The sequence below is a fragment of the Pyxicephalus adspersus genome, chromosome 2 (assembly GCF_032062135.1).
Source record: "Pyxicephalus adspersus chromosome 2, UCB_Pads_2.0, whole genome shotgun sequence".
NCBI classification, from domain to species: Eukaryota; Metazoa; Chordata; class Amphibia; order Anura; family Pyxicephalidae; genus Pyxicephalus; species Pyxicephalus adspersus.
The window spans coordinates 58,773,239-58,796,999 of record NC_092859.1 but is presented as its reverse complement, the minus strand read 5'-3'; the positions used below and the strand labels follow the sequence as shown (position 1 = coordinate 58,796,999).

Genomic DNA, 23,761 nt, shown 5'->3' with positions numbered 1-23,761 from the left:
TCAACTCATGCTGATCAAAATCCCTTACCAACAGAGTCCTCCTTAGTTTCAAACTCTTCATCATTGTTGTCACCTAGTTCATGACCATAATCATGTTCTTCAAGAGCGGGTAGTGTAACGAAAACTGGCACTGGGATTTCATCTGAATGAGCCACTGGGCATATAGCCGATGGTAGACTAGGATACTCTGTTACATTTATTTGTCTTGTTATATCCTGAAGTTTTCACTATACAAAAGTAACAGTGACTGGAATGGTCTCCTGGTTCTCGCAAAACCGTAGGTATACCAAATAGCATGTTATCACGTGTTCCCTTTGTCCACATCTGTAAACCCTCGACACACTGTTTGCACACCTTATGAGGGGCCCAAGACTTATCTTGATCACCATGTTTAACTTTGAAATATGCCAAATAGGCTTGATCTACAAATGTGCTGATGTTCGCCCCTTGACTGGGAATGATGAAACTGCCACAGATATAACAAAATGAATCAGGGTTGTTTAGGCACTTACAACAAGAAATAGTAAAATCTGACATGATCTGAAAGAAAGGAAATGTTTGTGTAAGTAGAAAAATACATTTTTATTAAATTTTAATCACTGCGTAGAACAGCGCACAACCTCTGACCACACTGTTTGCGTGTAAATTTAAAATGATACGAATACGTAAAATTAAAAGGATATGTAACAAATCCATGCTACAGTAATCGCAGTAATATAAGAGGTAGAGAAAAAAACTTAAAAATTGAAGTCAACAAAAAATGTTTGTCAAAATTGTTCCCCAGTGTTATTTCTCTTTCATTTCACAGCTTTTTACCCTTTTTCCCTGGATATCAGCTACAGAAAAGTTTTTGGTATGTTTATTTCCTGCAGACAGGTATAGTCATGGCAGTGTCCTTTTAGAGGAAATCACTGGTAATATCCTTTTTTGAAACATTCAGAACCATGGGGGGAAAGTAATGCATCTGCTGAAAACATTTGTGTGCCTCACTACTGGCTTTTTCAAATGGCATATTGCAGAGGAAATTAAAGCTGTGACGCCAACGTTACAAATATCCTTATTGCTTTGGTGTTGGTGGTGAAGAAGGTAAAGAAGAAAGTTTTCTTTACTGTACTGTCCTACATCTTTCTTTTAAACTTCTTCTGACAGTACCACTAATACCACTTCACACCGTGTCTTCTATTAGTCATTAGAGGAAGTAGAGTTTCTGGAAATCACCTATGTTTCTCACTACACCGGAAAATTGTGCTTATGGAAACACACTGCTGAATTGTAAAGACAAAGATTAAACCCGTACAATACCACCAGCCAGTAAAACAAAATAGCGTTGTCTAAATGTAAAACCTAACTAGTCTAATATTGATCTCCCTTCTCTAAACTGATGGAAAGTGAAAGCTTATTTTGTTGCTTAAAGCTGCGTACTCACGTCCAATTTTTATCGTTGGAAATGAACGACGAACGACCGATTGGGCAAAAATCGTTTGTAAAAAAAGTAACCAACGACGCCGACAAACGAGGATAGTCGTTGGAAATGAGCGACCGGACCGGCGGATCGGATTGGACGACGATCGTTGACCATCTAACGTGTGTACGGTCGTTCAGTGATCGTGCATGTTCTGAGCATACGCGATGAACGAACATTTGATCGATACAGGATGTATTGTGTATGTGAGTGGATGTGTGTGTGTGTGTGTGTTAATAAATATATATATTTTTATATATATATATATATATATATAATATACTGTGTGTATATATACGTGTGTACAATATCTTTGAACGATCGTGTCGTTATCTGTATGTACAGGATCGGTGCTATACGATCGTTCGCAGATATCGTGCAGGATCGTTCATCGTTCGTTTACAAACGATAATAATTGGAAGTGTGTACGTAGCTTAATACTCTTCCTAAACTGGAACTGTCAGAAACATAAATTCCTAACATGTTTTATTCTCAAGTGATCTGTCTGCAACATTGTAACTGTGTAGCAAGTTAAAACATGAGAGGCTGCTGAAAGGGCTGGTTTGTGTCATTAAATTGTAAACATAAAACTGCATTTCAATCTAGTAGACATATGGAGAGAAAGCTGATCAAGGAGAGAACTGTGTACTCTGTGAGAGGCAATAAATACTTGTAAGTGTTACTGTTAAATTACTTAGTATTAATGCACTTGCCATGAAAAAATAAGTGTAGAAGGTATAATGTTATGTCTGCTTTAGAGCAGAGCTAATGTTTTTGTAAGGATGCACAGCACTCTTTATGCACAGGTTGTGGTGGAAACCTTACAGGTATCCACTCTGTCATTTATTAGACTGCTGCTATACACCCAGGAGTGGTAAACCACACTTTTTTTAGTGGGTTGGCAGTGTGGCTCTTCATCCAGATGAGGAAAAGCAACCTGTCTCTTTTAGGAACCATGGCACAACCCAAACAAATGTATGCACAAAGTGCTTCCCAATTGCAACCATATAGTGACGTAGGAATAGCGCAATTGAGCGGGCAGTACAACATTTTGGTTTTTACTATAATTCTGAACGACCCAATGCAGGGGTCTGTGCTCACCTTCCTCACTTTGTCACTCCATCACTGTTGCTGCCATCTTGTTCATGACTTTTGTGTTTAGCCATTGGCCAGCCACAGATGAGACAAACCACACACAAAGGAGTTTTGTCACCCTGACCACTGACTCTGCAGGAATTGTGGAAAACAGTCAAAAGAGTTTTTGTATTTAATTAGGCCACACTTTAGCTGTTCTTTTCCGTATCTGACCTGAAAATGATCTAACCAGTTTTAGCAGAACTAAACCCATTGGTGGGTGTTGTGCTTCTGCCTTAATCTTTGCCAGTAACCAGGGAGTTAGTTTTTTGACAAAAAACACATTGCATGTCTCTTTTCCCAAATAGTACTACCTCCTGATAGGTATGTATATATAAATATATATATATATATATATATATATATATATATCCATAAAAATAAAGGGAGCCAATTGTGCCATCAATTTATTGATCAGTTGTTACTTCCAACAATTAATCTCCAGTGATTTTAGTAGCACATTGGAGATACTAAATTCCCTTGTGTAGCTCCAGCCTAATGTGGTATTTGCCAGCATGTGGCTAAATCTCCAAGTGGCAAGAGATTAAAATCATTTGTGTAGGTTAGCCATCAGTCTCCTGATATGCAGTAAATTTAGTGTTACAGGAACAGTGATGTTGTATTTCTACTATTTCAAAGCTTACATCCAGGCAAATGGCTAAATACAATGGCGATTAGAAGGGCAGTAAGCCTAACTCTGCTGCAGCTCTGTACCATGTAAAAAGTTCTTCCACATCCTAAACTACAATATAAAAAAACACTTAAATTAATCTAAAAATATATATATGTCAATAGTGAGAAAAACTAGAAGAAGGGGACTAACCCCTAAAATCTTCAACTAATTTTGAACCAACCCTGTTACATCAAATATTGTACAAAAGACAAAAAAAGCAAATTAATTTGTATTTACTTTAAGTTGAAACAGTAAACAAGTGCAGAAACATAACATGTGAAACAGGTATAGCTATATTACAAAAAGTACAGGCAGTTATAGCTTTATTATAAACAGTTTTTGTTGTACAAATATGGCAGTAAACGGAACATTGATTTTTTTTTGAGTCTCATATAATGATCACCTAAAGTACTGTCGTCTCAAATCCCGAAACATATCAGGATTTCCAAAAATTGTTTACATTATAGCTATAACTGTTTGTACTTTTTGCAATGTAGCTATAACAGTTTGCATAGTATGTTTCTGTACTTGTTTACTTTTTCAACTTAGAATCAGTTTATACGCCAATAAGAGCCTTTTACCTTTTTCTCCTTTTTATATATATGTTAATATATTCTATTGTGAGCCCCTATGAGAGACAGTAAGTAATATAATCATGTACTTTGTAAAATGCTATATGTCCGATGTCAGTGCTATATAAATGCATACATAAAATACGCATGAATTTGTACATACGTGTGGAAACGGGCACTCTCAGCCTTTATGATCAATGAGTCCTGCAAAAGATTATTTTACGCATTCAATGTTTCTGTATGTTCTCTGTCTTTACCTCTCACAGCTTGGTTTCATACTACTATAGCAACTTTACCAGTACCCAGTATTTGTAATTTTTTTTTCTGCATATACTGCTACTACATGTAGGTTATATTAGCTCACATAAAACACTTTTCCCCATAGTGTTACTCCCATGTGGCTGAATTACTATTTTACTAAAACACTACTGTGACTGATCTCAGGTTTTGAAACAGATAACATTGAAACATCTGTTTATGGCTGTCACATATGGTGAGCCATATAGAATATGACCCACTCACTATGTGTTCTAATCCCCACAGTTTGTGGCAGCAGAGTTGGGCAATTTGTGGTTCACAGCAGTGTGACAGCATGATTGCTGAATTATTCATGTAGCAAGACTTCATATCTAAGAACATGTGATTTTTTTAAAGCCAGTTCTGGTGTATAGTTAACTAAAACAGATACTTCTATTTTCTACGTATATGTAACACTTTTGTAAAACATGTGCTATGTGTATTCGTTTTCAAAATACAAATGCTTTGTCTTGTGTAGGAAATATGCCATATGTCAGGAGTTAGGGTATGTGTTAGCCAGCCAATCATTAGCATGAAAAAATCCCCTTGAATACCAAACTAGTTTGCAAAATTTTGTTTATTATGTTTGACTTTAAATATCTTCCTCATCAAATAAGGGTCTTTTGTTACCCTTTAGTTAAAATATCAGTAGAAGTTTTTTTGTGTTTCTAAGGTATCTTAGGTATTTATAAAGCAGGGAATGTGACGTTCCCTGGTGGAGAATTATTACTGCTGTTGAAACACATGGGCTTAGGAGATTCCCCACCAGGGAATGTTTAAGGGAATGTCATTTCTTTTGTATAAAGAGGAAAAAAGTGCATGTTTTTTTTAATCTTTAACTAAAACTGTGCATATATCTTAGGAGTACACATACACAGATGCTATTTACATAGCAGTATATATATATTGTATGTTTCTTACAATGAGTTTAGACTGGACATGGCTGTGCCCCATGCCCACTGGTAAACCATGTAAATCATGTTCTACGGGAACTCAGAAAAAGGTTCCTTCCTTTTCTACTCTTTATAAAGAAATGCATTTTTAAAAAATATTTTTAGGCAAAGTCCACATAGACTTTTAAAAAAAAAAATGAATGTAAACGTTCGTATTGCGTTTATATGCACTTTTTTTTAGCGTTTAAAGCGTTGTTAAGTAATTTGCATATTAAGTGCTCACAAATGCGGGAAACAGTGGGAAACTGTCCCATTGAAATCAATAGAAGTGTTTACCCGTGTTCTTTGGGTGTTTTCCAGCGGTTTAATTTTTTAAACATTGCAAGCAACGTTTAAGATAAATGTCATAAACGTGCCTCAAGGAAACATCCTGGTGTAGATTAACCCATTGCAAAGCTCTTGATTTCAAACAAGAGCTTTAAAAGCCTTAGGTTAAACGCTGGGGAAACAGTCCGTGTAGACTAAGCCTTTTTGAGTTTAAACAGTTCTCAGGTAAACAATACAAAGAACATTGCAAGGTAAACATTTGGCAAGAAATTGACAGAAATAAACAATCATATGTTTTGAAGTATCACAATTTTTTAGAATGAACAGTAACATACATTATGTTATAGTATGTGTAAACAATGCAAAAAACTAACAAGGGAAACATATGACAAAAGATTGAGAAGTAAACAGAATTTTGGTGTATCACAATTTTTTAAAAGTAACAGTAATATACATTATGTTATATTAAGTGTCCCTAGTAGTAGCACAAAAGGGATGAGCAGCAGTTGTAGGAACCATACTGAGCATCTATATGAATATAGCCATCAGTGTATGCCTAGATGGGAGTGGGCAGGGGAATCCTGGTGGAGTGATGGGGAAGGGATGCATGTTAGACCGGGAGTTGAATAGGATCACCCTCCAAAATTCTAGTGAGGTACCAAGTGGTTTGGTTGAAACATTTAAGAAGATGAGCTTTATTGGTTACATTTGTTGTCTCGAATAAACTCTTACAGATTTCAAAAAATTTTGGGGTTTTAGATTCTTTAGAGTAGGAGGCCTCAACCGATTCCTTTTAAAACAGATGCTGGAGGCGTATAAGAGAGTTGAGGGTGATATTAAAAAGGATTGGGGACAAAGGCAGCCCTGGCAGGTTCCTCCTTGCATGCATAGGGGTTGGGAAAGCTGATTATTTACTATCAGGGAGGATGTGGGGTTTGTATATAGAAAGCGGACATAGAAAAATTAGGTCCAAATTCCCTTTGCGCCAATAGGGCAAATAAATATGGCCTTTTTACCTTGTGGAAAGCTTATTCCGCATCAAGGCTTAATAAAACATGATTCTTGTAATAGGAAAGTGTGATGGCTGCAATTGCTGTTATGATTCCCTTAGAAATATGCCTATTGCAGATGAAACCCAATATGTTTTACTTTGTGTTAGGCTAGCGTGTGAAGGTGGTTATCTAAAATAAAAGCTGCCTGCAGCCAGGCACATCTAGTGTCCTCAGATGGGTTCTGCAAGTGTGCCTGGTATGTCACTAATACATTAATATATAACTGTGTATGAAGTTTGGCTTCTTCCTTTCTAATGCCCCTCACATAGGACGTAATGTGTCCTCTCAGAACTGCCTTGCCTGTTTCCCATAGCAACACTAGGAAATCCCAGTGCTGGATGTTATCATTCATTCGTCATCATTGTTCCAGGATGAGATTAAATTAGCCTGGAAGGCGGAGGAGGAAGAGATATACGAATAATATCACCAGTGGGATGGGGTGTAGAAAAAATTGGCTAATTGCAGGTACAGCAAAACCAGGGCATGATTGGATAGAACAACTGGATGGTAAGTAATAGATTGGATACTAGGGAGCAGGGAGTCCTGAGTAAGAAAAAAGTAAATACGGGAGAAGGTCTTATATGCTCTCGACCAGCATGAGTGTTCTAAAAGGGAAGGATGCCTAGCAATTCGATGAACTGGGTACACACCATTGGTTCTTTTAGAGGTAGACGTGTCTAGTTTTGAGTCCATGGTGCCATTAAAGTACCTTGCAAAAGTAAATATGTGGTCAAAAAAATGTGCGTTGGGAGCATAAACATAAAAGAATATGTAGTTCCCTGGATACAAAATATATCAAGAACCAGGGTCTATCTGCGAATCAGTAATTTGGAAAGGTAAGGATCTGCGGATTAAGATTGCCACTCTGTGTTTCTTTTTAGTTTAAGAGGAGGTTAGCACTTCCCCCACCCAGGATTCAGGCATCCTTAAGGTATTACTCGCATTCAGATGCGTTTCTTGAAGAAACACCAGGTCAGGATGGTAAGTGTGCAAATGTGAAGTTACCTTGCACCTCCTAACCCCCCTAGTGGTATTCCTGGGTGTGACTCAGGAATGAACCTGCAAAAAGCGGTAATCCCGAGTCACACTCTGAGTAGGAGAAAATCCCCTCTTACTTGCACCCCGTGATCCAGCGGTGTCCAGATCCCCGGCTGGCTTCTGCATAAATTCTTCCGGGTGATGTGGGTAGCTTCAGTACTTTCGGGGGGTGTGGCCAGGAAGGAAATTAAAAAGCAGATTACAATTTAATCTGCTTTTAAATGCTTTTTACTGTGAAATAGAACACATAACAAATAATAAAAGTACAAGTACATATTTTAGTGCATCAAACATCATTGCCAAGTGCCCTGATTTACATTTTGCCCTCTATTAGCCCTGACCTTGATCTGACCTTTGTTGAACTTTTCCTGACCTAGTTCATCATTTCCTGATTGTATCATTTGAACACTTTGTCGTTGACCTTAAACGTTCCTGACTGCTTATTGGAGACTTGACCACATCCATGACATTCAAAAGGCATATCCCCAGCGCAAGAGCTGTTTTTGAAGTCATTTGTGGAATCGAGCGTGAGTGATTCACCAGGAAATTTGCCATCAGACAGCGAAAGTGAATTGAGCGAGGAATCTGAACCTAACGTCAGTACTGTGCGCACTTGGCCTTGATGCAGACCAGGCAGCGCCCTCAAGATTCCCATTTACCGGCGCACCTGATGTGAAAATTGATGGAGAACAGCACAACCCCCAGGCATACCTGAAATTATTTCTGACCGATGAGGTTATCGAAAAAAATAGTTGCTGAGACAAACAGGTATGCTGCACAACAATTAGGTGCTCCACACCCGAGGTTTGCAAGAGGCAGAAAATGGAAACCTGTGACCAAGGATGACATTTGGCTGTTTTTGGGCTTGGTGATCCTGCAGGGAGTTGTTGGCAAACCCCTGCAGAAGTGGTTCTGGTCTAAGAATAAAATGCTTGCCACTCTATTCTTTGCCACAGTCATGCCAGTACAGATTTACCCTGATCATGAAGTATCTACACTTTACCAACAATCAAGAGTTTGATGAGACTTTCCATCCTGCACCAAAACCAAAAAAAATTTGGGAAGTTTCTCAGATGATTCTACAAAATTTCCAGCAGACCTATGTGCCAGATGGAGACATCAGCATAGATGAAAGTCTAATGGCTTACAAGGGGAGGCTCACCTGGGGTACAGTACATTATGTCAAAGAGCACAATTTGGCGTAAAAACCTACATGCTGTGCGAATCCTCAACTGGCTACATCTGGAATTCCACCCTTTACACTGGAAAAGGGACAAAATTCAACCCAAGATACAGCAATTATGGATTGCCACCATCTCCAGTACTCTTACTAAATGAGCCATTGCTAAATCAGGGCTATTGCATCACAACTGACAACTTCTACACATCTCCTGAACTTTGAGTTTTTTCTGCAACACAAAACAGATGCATATGGAACCGTTAGGGCTAACCGGCACAACCTGCCATCATTGTTTGCAAAAGGGAAGCTGAAGACCTGAGAAATGGTTGCCTGGCAGAAAGGAAAGATGATGGGCCTGAGATGGCATGACAAAAAAGATGTGTGCCTGATGAGTACAGTCCATAGTCCCTCCACAGTTATAGTGCGCACAAAAGGTGGGAAAGAAGTGATGAAGCCACAGGTGGTGATTGACTTCAACAACACCATGGGAGGTGTTGACAGAGCTGACAAAGCAATGACATTTCACCCAGTGATGAGAAAACAAAGAAGAATATAAAAAAGTCTTCAGGCATCTTGTTGAGCAGTGCTTATAGAATGCATACATTCTGTACAAAAAAGAGTGACAGGCCTGTGAGTCATTCTGACTTTATTATGAAAGTTTCTGAATCATTTCATAGTCTGATAGTCCGAGGGCACTTAATTGGCTAAAGCAGTACTTTTGCCAGAAAAAACAATAACCTATATCACATCAAACTTGCAATACCATGAAAACACACTCAAGGTAGAAGCAGATGGATAACCTAACTGATGCATAACTTCGTTAGTGGTACAGAGGGACAAACGCTGCAGTACATTACATAACAAAATGCCAAATGAGGTAACTAGGTCATACCTGAGTAAAAAACACAACTGTATAATCGCCATGTTACAAGAAAAGTGGTTAGTTAAACTCATGAACCGTAATTTTTTAGAATTTTTTTTCACTGTTGGATAGAGTAGAGGGGAGTGTACTTTCTCAATAATGGGGAAGGCTTGCAACTTTGGTAAATCAAATGACTTATTAGGGATGGGAAGGGAGGATAATCCAAATGGAGAAGGGGCCCATGGTAAATCAGGTAATTTACTAGGGGTATAAGGGGAGAAGTATCTGGATCACAGTTGGGGAGTAAATAGTGTGTGGGGGTGTAAGAAAATATCCAGCACACAATTTGGAAATTCCAGGATAGGAGGATAGAGGTGGGGCCCAAAGAAAAATTTGAAGAAACTTTGCATAGGTGTAAGTTGGAAACTAAAGACAACAGCAACATAACCATTGCATAGTTACCCATCATGTATTCAGAATCAGGGATGTTGATAGAGGCCATTGTCCATCAAGCAGGATGTAGTCTCAATTGTATCCAAGGTGACAGAGTTCAGGTAGCCAGGTCGGGTGCAAAAATCTCCTGAAGGCAAGGTAGGACGGGGGGGGGGGGGGGGGAAATCATGAAAGAACATTGGCACTCTATTGACGGAGACTCGAAGTTTTGCTGGATAGAGCAAAGCAAAACAGATGTTCCTCAATGAGGAATTTGCAGGCTAAAGAGAAAGCTCTTTGTTGCTGTGCTATGGCTGCCGAATAGTCTTGGAAGATTAGGATCTTACAACTCTGAACCATAAGGGATCCTAAGAGGCAGGAAGCTGGGAGGATATCTTTTTTGTCTGCTGCGTGGAAGAATCTGGCAATATTAGCACAAGGTCTGGAGCTTTGAGTACGTTGGTCTGGACCCAAGCGGTGGACACACTCGATGGCACGTGGAGGCAGGGGATCCATATTCAGGGCCTGAGGGATATCCACTGTGATAAAGCGGGCCAGGTTTGTAGGAATCTGGAATGCCAATCAGAGGGAGGTTGGCTCGGCAGTGCTTGTTCTCCAGGTCCTCGCACTTGTCAGACAGAGGAGTTGTTGAGAAGCGATACTTGTCTGACATTCTATGGCCTGGTCTTCTAGGTCACTGATGCACTGTTCCAGCTCAGCAATTCTAGTAGTGTTGGAGGCAATTTGTTAGAGAGCAGTTTCAACTGAGGAAAACCTTTTCTCAAAGTAGGGCAGGAGAATGTTAAATACTTCTGTGCAGTGGCACAACAGGTATGCTAAGAAGGTTGAGTAGTAAATTCCATACAAGTTGTTGCAGGAGGGGAGGAGGGAGCCTCAGGGTCCCGGGTGGTCTAGAAAGTAGTGGCACCAGTTAATTCCGGTGACCTAGGTGCTGTGCGGGACTTTTGTTGTTTTCCCATTCTCGCTGGAGTAGTGCGTGAGATGTATTTGTACATATCCTAGGAACGTTACCATGCGGAGTGATGTGTTAATTGTTTTTTGCTGGTAAGGAGCTGACTTGTGAGGCTACGGCTGTCTAGAGTCCCAGTCTTAGGTATGTAGGTGGTAGGTACACAGCCAGAGTAGGTGCTGCCGACTGCACACTTGATCCCACAAAGTCCCAGTGTAGTTATAGAATTCTAAGATGTTACAGGTGGAGAGGGTCACAGAAGAAAAAGTTACTGGATATTTTAAAAAAACTGCTTGGGAAGGTGATGGGGGGGCTCTGTTGAGAGCCCTGTTGAAGAAGAAAACATGTAGGGGGAAGCAGGAATATTGGTAGTCACCTACCCTGCTCTTAGAGTGTGTTGCTATCCCTGGATCCGGTATTTCTGCTTGGCAGGGTCCCCCAAGTGCTGCAGAGGAGTAGAAGAAGAAAGTGCCATGCTCCACCCATGCGGTCAAGATGGCCGCCACACAACAAAGCCGAGGAAGTAGAACACAGACTCCAGGTCGAAGAGGGACGTGTCGCGTCCCTGACAACGGCTCTGTATGTCGTCGGACTTCAGAGGAGATCAAAGGAGATAGGAGGAGGTGAGTATTCCTCCGTTAAAGGTGAGTTTTTGCTTTGCAGGACAGGCGAGTCACAGAGCTCTGGCTAAAACGCCAACTAAAGAAAAGCATTTTTATTTCTGTCCTTGTTGCTGTTGGAGTGTTCAAACCTGTCACAGATTCTACACCTTCCCATTGAATCAAAAACTAAGAATAAAAGTTTGGATGTAGACTTAAATACAATCTGGCATGTAAAAACTGCTTTATCCTCTATCTAAAAACTAAAAATTTTACAGAAAACTTTGAAAACTTTCTTTAGAAGAAAGATGGATGAATCTCAAGGCCAGGCTATGCTGCTGACAACAAATGGCGTTTCAAAAAGGATTACCCATCTTTTACTTGTAGTGAGGATTTGGTAAATGATTAGTTCACAGATTTCACAGTTCACAGGTAACATTCATACCTAATGTGAATCCTTTTTTGTATTGTGTAAAATTTTTTCTGTTCTTGTATTAAAAATAAAATAATCCCTACAACTGTCTCTTCCTGTAGTTTTATTGTCTCCTTCTTTGTGTCCTAATTTCCCCACTTACAATTGGTGTCTGATGACTAAATGAATCAACCTTAAACTTAGCAGGTAACATGTTGGGATTAATAGAATGCGCTTGATGGCCTAATGGCAAATTCCTGAGATATTCTTTGTCAACTATTCTTGAGATGTCTGCTCACCCATTCTCTAAATAATTTTTTTTTTTTTTTTTTTTTATGTTCCTTGTAGATATCTAGATATGCAAGTAAACAGCAGCGTGTAGATATTATTTACATGTGACATACAAAGAAAGTTAGGATAGCTATACCAAATATATGCCAGTACCTCATAAACTATACAAGAAAGAAGGAAAAATGAGAAAAAAATCCTTCCATTCATTATAAATATCAGGACCTTTAAGACATGAAACAGTAAACAATAAATGTATCAAAGGTTTATTAATTGTTTATTGTTTCATGCCTTTGAAGTTTTGATATTTATGGGGAGTGGAGGCATTTTAGCAAATTTTTCCTTCTTTCTTGTATATTTACATGTGCTTATGTGAAACAAAATGATTACGGTTGTGGTGTGCATAGGGGCTGCTATTTTTTCAATAAATAGTAAAAAAAAAAATTTCATTAAGGCAAAAATATTACTTTGGATGCCCCCCCTCCCCAAAATTAAAAAAAGATCTGAATTGTACTAAATTATAATGTGCTTTACTGCATGCCCATTATAGTGAGTAAGTTGCCCACACCAATGTATTTATTGACTTTCTCTTTGGTGATCATTTTGCTTTCTGAAAATCGAATTACTTCACAGTTGTTTGCTTTCAACTACTCTCACCATGGGATGCCAAGGAGTACAATTATGCCCATATACAGGTCTAAGGGACAATCCTCTGAGGCAGACTCTATCCCCTGTTTTATCAGAAGCATGGGAAGATGTTGATGAGAGTGTATACAGTCATATAGAGGCCATACACACTACTGAGCCACATTTTGATTTGTAGAAATACAATTCAGGCAAGTCAGATTTCTCTGATTTCAGGTTTTCAGTTTGGTTTTTAGTGTCCTTTTAAATCAGTGGTTTATCGATTTTAGTTTCTATTGACTGTTCTTATCTAATTTTTTCCTTCATATTTCAGTAATCACGATCTGTTATTTGATGTCTGTGTTCTCCTACTTTTTTGAGCAGTTTGAAAGGCAGCTAACATATTGTCAGTCCTTGAATAGGATGTGCTGGAAGCAAGAAAAATGGGCAACCAAAAGGTTCTGAGAAAGTTTGACAAGGGTCAAATTGTGATGGCTAGGCAACTAATTCAAAAGATCTCCAACATGGCAAGCAAGGTATGGTTTTACCAGTATGTAGTGCTTTGTACCTACTACAAGTGGTCCAGGCAAGGATACCTGTTTAACTATAATCAGGATTATACCCTATTGATGTACCTGATGATAGGGGAGTGAAGGCTAGGGAGCCTAGTTTAACACGAGAACACAAGACTAGAACAAAATATTCTCCTCTACAAGTAAGTTTTTTCTTTGCCACATGGCATTTGAGGACATCGACAAACACACTTTTGGCCTGGGCTCATTTTGGCATATCTGATCTGTCATCTGTGTGTGTTGTACACCCAACAAGCCAAGAATTTTAACCAAACATGAGAACAGTGTGGTCACACAATTGTATTCTTCTTGCTAGTATTTCTGCTGTCAGTGATATCATTCTAGGATATTCATCACTCTCAGTTGGTATTAGCTGAACACGTACCTAGGTTTTCTTTTTGCATATATTGGCTGTACTGTTAAATATATTGCGTTTTTTTTTTCTGCTTTTAGTAAGGCTAATCTATGTTCAAACAGGTTTGGTCATGTGGTTGCAGTTTTTTCAACAATATATTTGAGAAGATATCAGTCTATCCATAGAGATGACCTTGCAGTGGAATATCTGCATAAACACTGCCCGTTTCCGTGCAGCGAGGGCTTGCGATGTGCTGTTGGGGAAAGGTCATGTAGTCTGAAACTACAGTATGGATAGCACAGCTAAATGCTTGTCTCAATGTGAAATGCTTCATTGTCTTCCAGTACCAGCCGGTATTATGTATGCCTGTTCATTGGTGGTGTACTATGAACATAAACCAGTCTTTGGATTCCCATCAATATATTTTAAGGAAAAAATAGCCTGGTAACTTGTAATCAAACAGACTGCTGCTAAAAGTGATTGTTTTCCTAACACATACTAGGGGATGTTCAAGCTTGTTCACACACAATACAATCATAAATCTCAATAAAGGGGCCATGGATTGCACATCCATTATCTTTCTCAAAATGCAAACCATTTAGAAAATGTAACTTTACAACTATTTGCTTACCATACATCAAATTATTTTATGACTTGATTACAATTGTTCGATATTTATTGAAACCTTGTCATTGTACATGAAAATAAATTTGAGGTTATTGTTATAAGTTACCATTGTCATATGTGAGCCTCCTAATGTTTTGGATATCCAATGACTGTTAATACTTTTGTATGAGGCAGAGAGGCCACATACTCAAAATGAAGAGGTGTTTCCTATTACTAACGGAGAAGGATTACATTTTAAGTGCAATCAAACGTATAGTGATACTCACCTGTTTCTGTTCCATCACGGGTCCTGCCATTATTCCTGTTTCTTTTCTTCTGCATTATTTTTTTTGCCGTCTTTATTGGCTGGGAGAGGTAATTCCTGCGCAGGCATACGTGTTGGCATAGGAGTTCATTTAGTCCAGGCACCTGCAAAGGAAGCATGAAATGCTGGGTATCCCTGGCAACAAATTCATTCGCATCTCAGTAAATTTTGACAGATGGACAGTAATTAGGCAGGTAAGAGTACTTTTTGTAGAAGGGACATTGCCTTCTGCAATAAGGGCCTGCCTGACAGCAATTTTTTAGAATGGAGGTTTAGTTCCATTGTAAAATCTTGCATTATAGGTTTGTTTATTATGAGTATTAAGGTATGTTTGGCTATAAGACCAATGTCATTGACCATAAGTAACATTTTACAGCGGCTTGTGGAAACTCAGTTGCCATTCCTGCAATGCTCCTTTATTATACCATACTGCTCGTCACTTTGAAACTTTTAGAGAGTTTTAGCAGTAATGTAAATGTAAAATATCCTCATCTTTTCCGGTAAGCAAGAATAGAGGGGTTCGATTAGCACATGACTTCCAGGCCTTTTTTTAGCATTAGCCTAGTGTGAGAGCAGAAAATTCAATGTGACACTTAATGAGCACGTACTGTCTTTTTGTATGGTGAGCAGGTTTGTGCATTAATTACATTTGATTGATTTTAGCAACCCAAACTTATTTTCAGATCTCTGCAGGAAGATGGATACTTGGGGGTATGAAATACCCCAGGTTTTTTTTTATTTAGAATAACAATTTTATATAGTATGTAAACCTCATTGGTAAATAGTGGATCTCAAATATAGAGCAATGGAAAAAAATTAAAAATTGTGATGTCAGAAGATGAGCATGATTTTATTTTTATTGCATAGTTACACTATTTTGTTGTGAATTCAACATGTCAAGTTGTCCCTGGACATCTACTCAATAATGAAGACAGGATTGGGATGACAGTTCCATATCCTTCTCAGAAAATGAGAGCGTTGTAGACTAAAGCTGGGTCTACACGGATGGTTTTAAAAACGCATGTAAATGTTCCTACCACGTTTATATGCGTTTGTATGCACTTTTACAAGCGTTTTAAACCTTGTTTTTAAAAAGCTAAAAAAACTCTTATAAACGCCTATGAAGCATTTTAACGTGATTTTACAAAAGCATTTAAAAAAGTTTTACTTTAATGTTAAAGTATTTTATTGAATGTGTGTGCTTTTTTGTAACTTAAACTTTTTTTTACAGGTTATCCCACAATGACAGGATGATTCCCACAGCTGCATTATTGACATCACAGCCATGGGACTCCTGACAGTGTGGGATCCCTGGGCACTAGGGGTTAAATGAGAACAAATCAACCCTTTCACCTCTAGTGCTCGAGCTGTCATCAGAATTTACCTTTCCTCTGCCATTCAGCACTAGAGGTGAATGGTGACAATTCTCCCCATTCAAGTCTAGTGCTGATTGGCTGAGAAAAGGGAAACCCTGATGACTGCTCAAGCGTCATCAGGATTTCCCTTTCCTCAGCCAATCATGGAGTGGAGCAATCAGCAGAGTTCTGCTATGCTGACAGCTTTGCTCTCTTCATTGCTTCCCCTAGAGGGGCTGTGACGTGTTCTGTATCCAAAAACGCTTATAAAAGCCCTCATTGTTTTCAATTGAAGCTTTCATAAAAAAATTAAATAAGCTTGTAAAGGCCACATTGAATTCAATAGGAGCCTTTTAAGCGTTTTCTTGCGTTTTCCTGCGTTTACTCTGCGTTTTAATTTTTAAAATGTGGCAAGGAACGTTCTCTATACTGCTCAAAAACGTACCTCAGGGAAATGTCCCGGTGTAGATTAGCCTATTGGAATGCATGGGAATTTCAAACATGGGCTTTTAAAGCCTCAGGTTAAACGCTGGGTAAAACGTCTGTGTAGACTAAGCCTCAAGCAATGTTTATACTCCTGGAGAGCAAAACGGCTGCTTTTCTTGAAAGCAGAGGTCCGTTTCTCTAATGCACTGCTGGCACAAGCATTTTGTCTCCTGCTGCAGCTCTCTATAAAAGACAGAAAAGGACAGAATATTTATTACTGAATATATGACCTAACGGCATTACCATAGTAAATAACAAAGGTCTCAGAAATGTTGATAGTGCATTGCTTTCTGTAAATATTATTCATGTTTAATAATATATTATGATTTCTGGAATATTTGACAGTCTGTCCTGATTTTTACTGAAGAATGGCTTGTAATACTGCTGTATTTTCATATGCTTGAAGCATTAGATTGCATAGTAATTCTGTTTTACAGGTTGCTAGCTCCAGTTTCCCCTGGAGATTTGTGAAGTGCTTGAAATGAACAGAAAGTGTTTCAAAGATTGGTTGGCACTTCTTCCGCAGATCCAGATGGCAAGCACGGACAGTGCCGTGTCACATGGTGGCTGTCGGTGCCTGCTTTTCTGTTTGTCTGGCCTGCTTCTCAGCAGAACACATGCATCCTGCTGCTTCCAAGAATGTCACCCATGGAGGTGGGGGATAAGCAGGGACAGAATTACAGCAAAGGAATCCTCATTTTGCAGCTTCCACACTCCCTTTACATTGATCTACCTGACACTTTTTGGCTGAGGACACACACATCTCATCTGCCATGCGATCATAGTCAGGTGGTTGAAGAGACATGGTATTTGTTTAAGAAATGACAGAGAAACTGGCACAAGCCTCAGTCAGCCCAGAGTCCTGGGGTATCTTCATCTAGCATCAGGCACAAGAATCGAAGAAGAGCACTGTTAGGAGCCTCTCAGAAATCAATGGCTCTGGGTGTGATAGTTGAGGCTTTACTGCTGGCTGCAAATGTTTTTAGGGTGTTTCTTGTGATGTGGATGGCGCTGTGTGGTTTAAAACACAACATGGACAGCATATTGCTCAAGCTACAGCTTTCTGTTCAGCAAATGCCAACCTTTGTATTTTGGCTTAATCTGGTTTATTGCTATTTTTAATTATTGGTTGGCTGGAGAGTGATTATATATATTTTATTCCTGTCTTCAAGCTGCATACAAGACAAGATGCAGTCCAGGTACTGTGAATATCACTGATAATTTGATTGCATTATTACAACTATATAGCATTTGGATTCCAATTTGTTTTATGCAAAGACTATCATTCTTTATTTTTATAGAAAATATTTAGTACTTCACGTTTCCATATTCAATGTGTTTTTAATTGGCATGGTTTTATTCTGGCATTAACACATAACATTCTTTTACAAATATATTTTCTTCTGATCATTACTGGGAGATAAACTACTGGCAGTTATGTAATATCAATTCAAGTTTGCGCTTTAGGTCTGATTTATTTAAAAAATGGAGTAAAAAGGGGTTTCCCTATAGCAACTAATACATTTTAAATTCCAGACATGTAATAAAGCAATGTCCTTTTTGTGATTCTTTTCTTTGTCAGTTTTATTGGCTGGCGTCTTTTAAAATTGGAATGTTTGCTATGAACATTTGCAATTGGTAGTTTAGGCTATGAACAAGATCAGCTGCTGTTGAAATGCGTTATTTCTGGTAATTCAACTCCTGACTTGATTGAAAGTATGTACGTATGTAAGCGATTATTAGAAACCTTGCTAACGTGACAAGCATGCAAAGTAGATAAGCTTTGAGGACCTATAAATAAATACAGCAAGTGCGTAGATTCTTTAAAAATAGTCCATAGATTTGTCCGTTCGGGCATTGGGTTGGTACTGAAAGTGGCACAGTCATAGATACTTTACTGCTGTAACCTCATGCGACACGGAACATGTTCTGAAAAGAATTCCAGGTCAGACATGCATATTGCCGGAAAGCCAGTGTGGACAAACTTTGATAAAACAGCATTGTGTGGTCACAGGAGATAACTGCTGAATGAAGCTTCTCTGAAGCTCAGAGTTGCTGGTCACAGACTGGGGACTAGAAAAAGGTACTTGCCAAACAGCACTGGAGTAAAAAAACTCAATTCAGTCAGTCAGTAATGGGTTATTATTTGTTACACTAGAAAAACTTTATATACTTTTGTTTGTAAGTTTTTTTTATAATGTTTTTGTTGCTGACATCAGCCATTATGTGAACAGTTGGCAGAATTCCTTCTACTGTTTAAAAAAAAATCAGTCCAGTCTTATGACAATGATAACCACATCATCATAAGACAAAGGATTGTTTTCTGTTTTGAGGAATTGTACATCAGAACACAAGACTATCGTTTTCTTAAATGAATAGAGATTTTTTTTGTAATTTTTACCTTTTCATTTTTCTGATCTGCAGTCTAGCCTAGTAGCCTCTCTTGGAATTGAGGGCTGCAACTTTGTGAATCTGGTGGCTAACATTGAAATATAGTGGATTTAGTCCTAGTAGGTGGGCTAGGACCTTCTTATGAATGGACTTGAACAGTATATGCAACTAGGATTTTTTTCCCAGCTCACCAGTTCTTCCCCTTCTAGGAGTAGGTCCCTGTTCAGTTCTGCATAGAGACAAGAAACTACAATATATTTGATTTATTATTTATATTTCTGTACAGGGTTTGTCTTAATTGAACAAACTGTATTTATTTGCAGCTGGCCATCTTATGAGTTTGATCCAAGCCAAATCCGTTTGATTGTGTATCAGGACTGTGAGAAACGAGGGCGAAATGTCTTGTTCGACTCCAGTGCTAAGCGTAAGACTGAGGAGTTGTCTGTTTCGGTAAGTTGCCTCTCTCTATAATTTGGGTAAATCATTTATTATTGCTTTGAAGAATACATCCTGGCTAGCGCACAAAGATCTTCATGATCCAGATTTTATTATGTCTTCAGACCCAGTTGGGGCCCAGGTACTATACAATGGGTGGCCTACTATACACTGTCTATCTGATTTCAAATAATGTACTAGTCTGCAATACATACATAAAAAGCAGTTCTAAAAAGTGCTTTTTGCAGCATTGTGGCACCTCATAGCAGTGTATGACAATTTGTTACCCCTTTGAAAGCACCTGGATTTATGAATAATTGTTTTCATAAATTAATATTGTTTTTCATGCAAATATAGACAGATTTAAAGTGAAACTTTATTTATTGTAAAAATATAAAGTAGCATCATCATGTTGGTACAGTATGGCCTCAGTTATTCTCAACAGTGTATTAATCCAAACAAAGGTTAGCACTCCCAGTCAATAAAATCATCCTTCAATCATTTTCCAAAAGCACAGTAGCCAAAAATGCATCATGTGCTGGCTACTGTGCTTTTAAAGGACTTACTACATTTTACCACTTGGGAGTGCTAATCTTCCTTTGGTCATATGAATTTGGATTTATATGTTTGACTTTATGCAGGAGTTCAGGGGTTCATCATCTACTGCTTGCCCCACCTCTTCCATCTCCAAGCTTCTTACTGGTCACTGGGGAAAATCCACATTAATTAGACAAAAATGATGGTCAGGGGGCAAAAGGTGACAGAGCCAAATGCCAGCTTCTAAATGGAAATCGGTATTTCCATATTGTAGTTTTTTGGCTTTAGGGTCCTGAGGCATTTTAGAACAAGGCTAAGATGTGCTGGGTCCTTTGGATGACTGCACTATACTTCCTATGCCAATTCTTTGTCACATGCGAGTAAAGATACACATGGTTAAACACAGCATTTGCAGCATTGCAGCATTTGACATTGCCATATATTTATTAAACATCCATAAAGGCAATTCACCTAAAGGTATGTGAAGTTTTAGAAAAGCAATAACTTGAACCAAGGGTGATTAAAACCAAATATTTTAATTAAAGTGTCAGAAGTTTCAGTCTGATGATTCAGCTCAGAGGTGGGTTTGGCTTAAGCCACTGTAAAAACAGTTTTGTATACCTGCCCTTTATCATAAATATAATTGGTAAAATAAGCAAAATGAGACTCATTTATGAAAAAAAAAGTTTGGGTTATTTTCCTTGCATCTATAAACATTTCTGTATGGTCTGTAAAGTGTGCACCAAAAAAATTACAAAGGATCTCCAGCAGTTAGACACAGCAGGATTTGAGTCACCTATATTTTGTTATAATAAATATGTTACATAATAAACTTCTATTCCCAGTTCAAGTTGATGAAGTATTTATTTATTTTTAGCACACAGTTTGTGATAAAACTTTCAGAACTCCTCTAAGAGTTCCATGACCCTAACCAGATAATTGGTCACATGCTTATTCAAAGCTCACATAACTGTTAAACAATGTCACTGAACCCTGATTGTTGTAATGATTCAAAGATTGTTTTTATCAAGACTTTTGTCACTATATTAGTTATACCATGTTTTCTCACATTACAAAATTTTATACCTTGGTAAAAAGAAATTGAAAATGATATAAGATATGTATGTACACTGTATTCTCAAAAGTTTACATGAATATGTAAAGCTTGGTTCAGTATTACAGTTCTGTTGGTCCCCATTGCTCTTATACTACCTAGCAAACTAAGGCTTCGTACACACACGTACAATAAATATTGTTGGAAATGAACGACTAACTACGATTGTCCGATAATTGTAAACAAAAAAGTGCACAACCACGACGGAAAACGACTGGAAAAGAACGGCGGATCTGATTGGGCGACAATCGTTCGCTATCAATGGTTTGTACGGTTGTTTAGTGATCGTGGATTGTTCTGTGATACACGTCACTTCTTCCATCCTTCAAACGATCGTATCTAGTGTGTGTACATTATTGGCGGATTATATTTCAACAATTATATTGTTACAGCATGTGCAGAATCGTGCACAATACGATCGTTCAAAATAATTGTGAATAATCGTTGATTGGTCGTTAATCGTTCGTTTTCTAATGACAATGATTGCACGTGTTGTACATAGCCTAAATCAGGGCTGTCAATAACCAGGTGCTTGCAAAGTTTTGTGTAGCCCATATTTGCCAGTATCTTTTAAACCCTGCAGCTTAACCCCCCTAGCGGTATTCCCGAGTGTGACTCGGGGTGGATTTTCTAGACACAAATCGGGATTTTCCAAGTCACACTTGGGGTAGCTTTTAACTAAGAAAAAACCCACTTACCTTGTTCTGTCGCTGCCCCCCGGCGTCCTGCCTGGACCCCGCACGTCCTTCCTCCTTGATCTCCAGCTGCAAAGTGCAGAGACGAGATCTACAGGGTTTCCCGGTGACCACGATGTAGGCGCTGGTTCGGGGGCGAGGATCGTTGGGAAATTGAGTCCAATACAAAGAAATATTCATATAATATATATATGCTACTGTACACTTATATTACACGTTTAAATTTTTTTTTTTTAAACCCCTAGGGAGGTTAAGATATATTTGGACTTTCTTTTTAGAGAATGTGATGGAAGGTAAGTATACCTGAGGCAAAGATAGTCAAGTGAACTGAACTTGCTGCTTTGTTCTCAATGGGCAAGGTCACAAATTGCCCTTTAGGTGCACTTATCCTTTAAACAATTACCAATGTGGCATAATGCAGAAGGTCAGTTTGTGACCAACCTTTTGGCATTGGGTAGTGATAATTCACTTTGTATGTAGGCTTCAGTCACCAAAAGGGTGTAAGTACTGATCAGAACAGATTGCCAGTGTTCTACATTTTTAAGCATGATTTGTAGCTTGGAAGTCGCTGACAGGTGGTTTATCCTGAATATGCTGACTGCTGGAGCCCTGCTTGACTTGGCTATTCCACACTAAGGATTACATGGCTTTGGGGAGGATGTGCTATCTGCTTGGTGCACTTATCTCTATAGTGGAACATCACACCTTGTGACCTTGTCAAGTTGTCAACACACTTCATCCTGCTGATCCTAACTTGACTTAATCTACCCTTAAATTTGTGTACATGAATAAAATAAATGGCAACATCTAACTGGTACAGGCTTAGGCTAGAATCCCCGTCAAGGAAAAGTTTATCTATTTTCTAAATAAACATCAGCTGTTAGGTTAATATTAGGTTCATAGGGGAATAGACACCAGTTGATCTATAGAGGTGTTGTTCTGATTTATTTAGACAAAATTGTGTTATTTATACAAAATTCATTAGGGTGTACAGAAAAGTATTTGGAGGGTGAAGTGAAAGAGGACCTAAACAATTTATGGTCCTGATATCTCCTCTCACCCCCCAGGTGAACTTTTACTTTATCACTGTTCTTATTGACACTTTAGTGAATAGACATACAAAAGGAAACCAGCCAGATGTTCAACCCCACAATGCAGTAAGATTTCCTGATATATTTCTCATAGATGATTTTGCTGCTAGATGATGATGCTACAAACAAGATAGAGGTTATGGCAAGATCATTTTCCTTTCTTACACACCCCCCTTTATTCTCTTGGCTCTTTTCAGCTTCTTTAGAAGTTATTGGTAATACGTTGAACATATCAGTGAAGTTTTGTGCCTGAGTGCTTCCAAAATTGTCTGATCATTCCATTTGTGTGGTCAGCAGACTCCACATAAAGTGTCAGCATTACTGTTATTGTAATTGAAATCAGGGAGTGGCATCTGTTCTCAGTGCTTGTGGTATTACTATCAACTAATTTTTTTCTAATATTTTTGAATATTTTATGAAAAAGTACCCCTGAGTTTCCTGTACTCCCTATCTAATGACTTCTGATAACTTTGCCTCTGCAGTTCACATGTACTGGGTTACAAAAAACTTCTTGTGCAACAGTCATCTTGTCCCTGTAAAAATAGTTGTTTGTGATGTGTGCAGCTTTCTAGTAGCCAGCAGAATCAGTGTGATGTCTGTCACATGCTTGCTGAGCTTAGCCAGAATTTTGTTTGTTGGGTCAGATAAATTTCCAGTTTCAGTTCACAAGGCTGCGAGTCGATCATATGACTGCTTCCTTCAGACTCCACCCTGTTTGCTCTGTGTCAGCCTGCGTGTGTGAGCAATTGGGTGGTTTACCTCTGCTAATTGCTAATCAGATTATGAGTTGTACTTGTGTGTGTAAATATCCTGTGAGCAAATCTTGTCTATTGAAAATTCTGTTCATAAACAGAGAATGTGAAACCAGTGAGAACACTGGGAACACTACAAAATATATATGTATATAAAAAATACCTACATGTTATAAAATTAAATATTTCACATTTATGTAAAAAAATATTTTTTATCATGTTGCCTAATACA

At 38.4% G+C, this 23,761-nt stretch overlaps 1 protein-coding gene across 5 annotated transcripts in view; it reads left to right on the top strand.

Annotated features, from left to right (window-relative positions):
- Nucleotides 1-23,761, top strand: part of FNIP1 (folliculin interacting protein 1) — a 96,305-nt gene that overhangs the window by 30,048 nt on the left and 42,496 nt on the right. For 3 of the 5 annotated variants that reach the window (XM_072400823.1, XM_072400819.1, XM_072400822.1), the window contains exon 2: nucleotides 19,229-19,355. In XM_072400823.1, coding sequence (XP_072256924.1) covers nucleotides 19,229-19,355 — 127 coding nt within the window. Of the gene's footprint in view, nucleotides 1-183; nucleotides 563-17,497; nucleotides 17,714-19,228; nucleotides 19,356-23,761 lie in introns of those variants that run through there. The other 2 variants (XM_072400821.1, XM_072400820.1) reach the window with 2 other exon arrangements.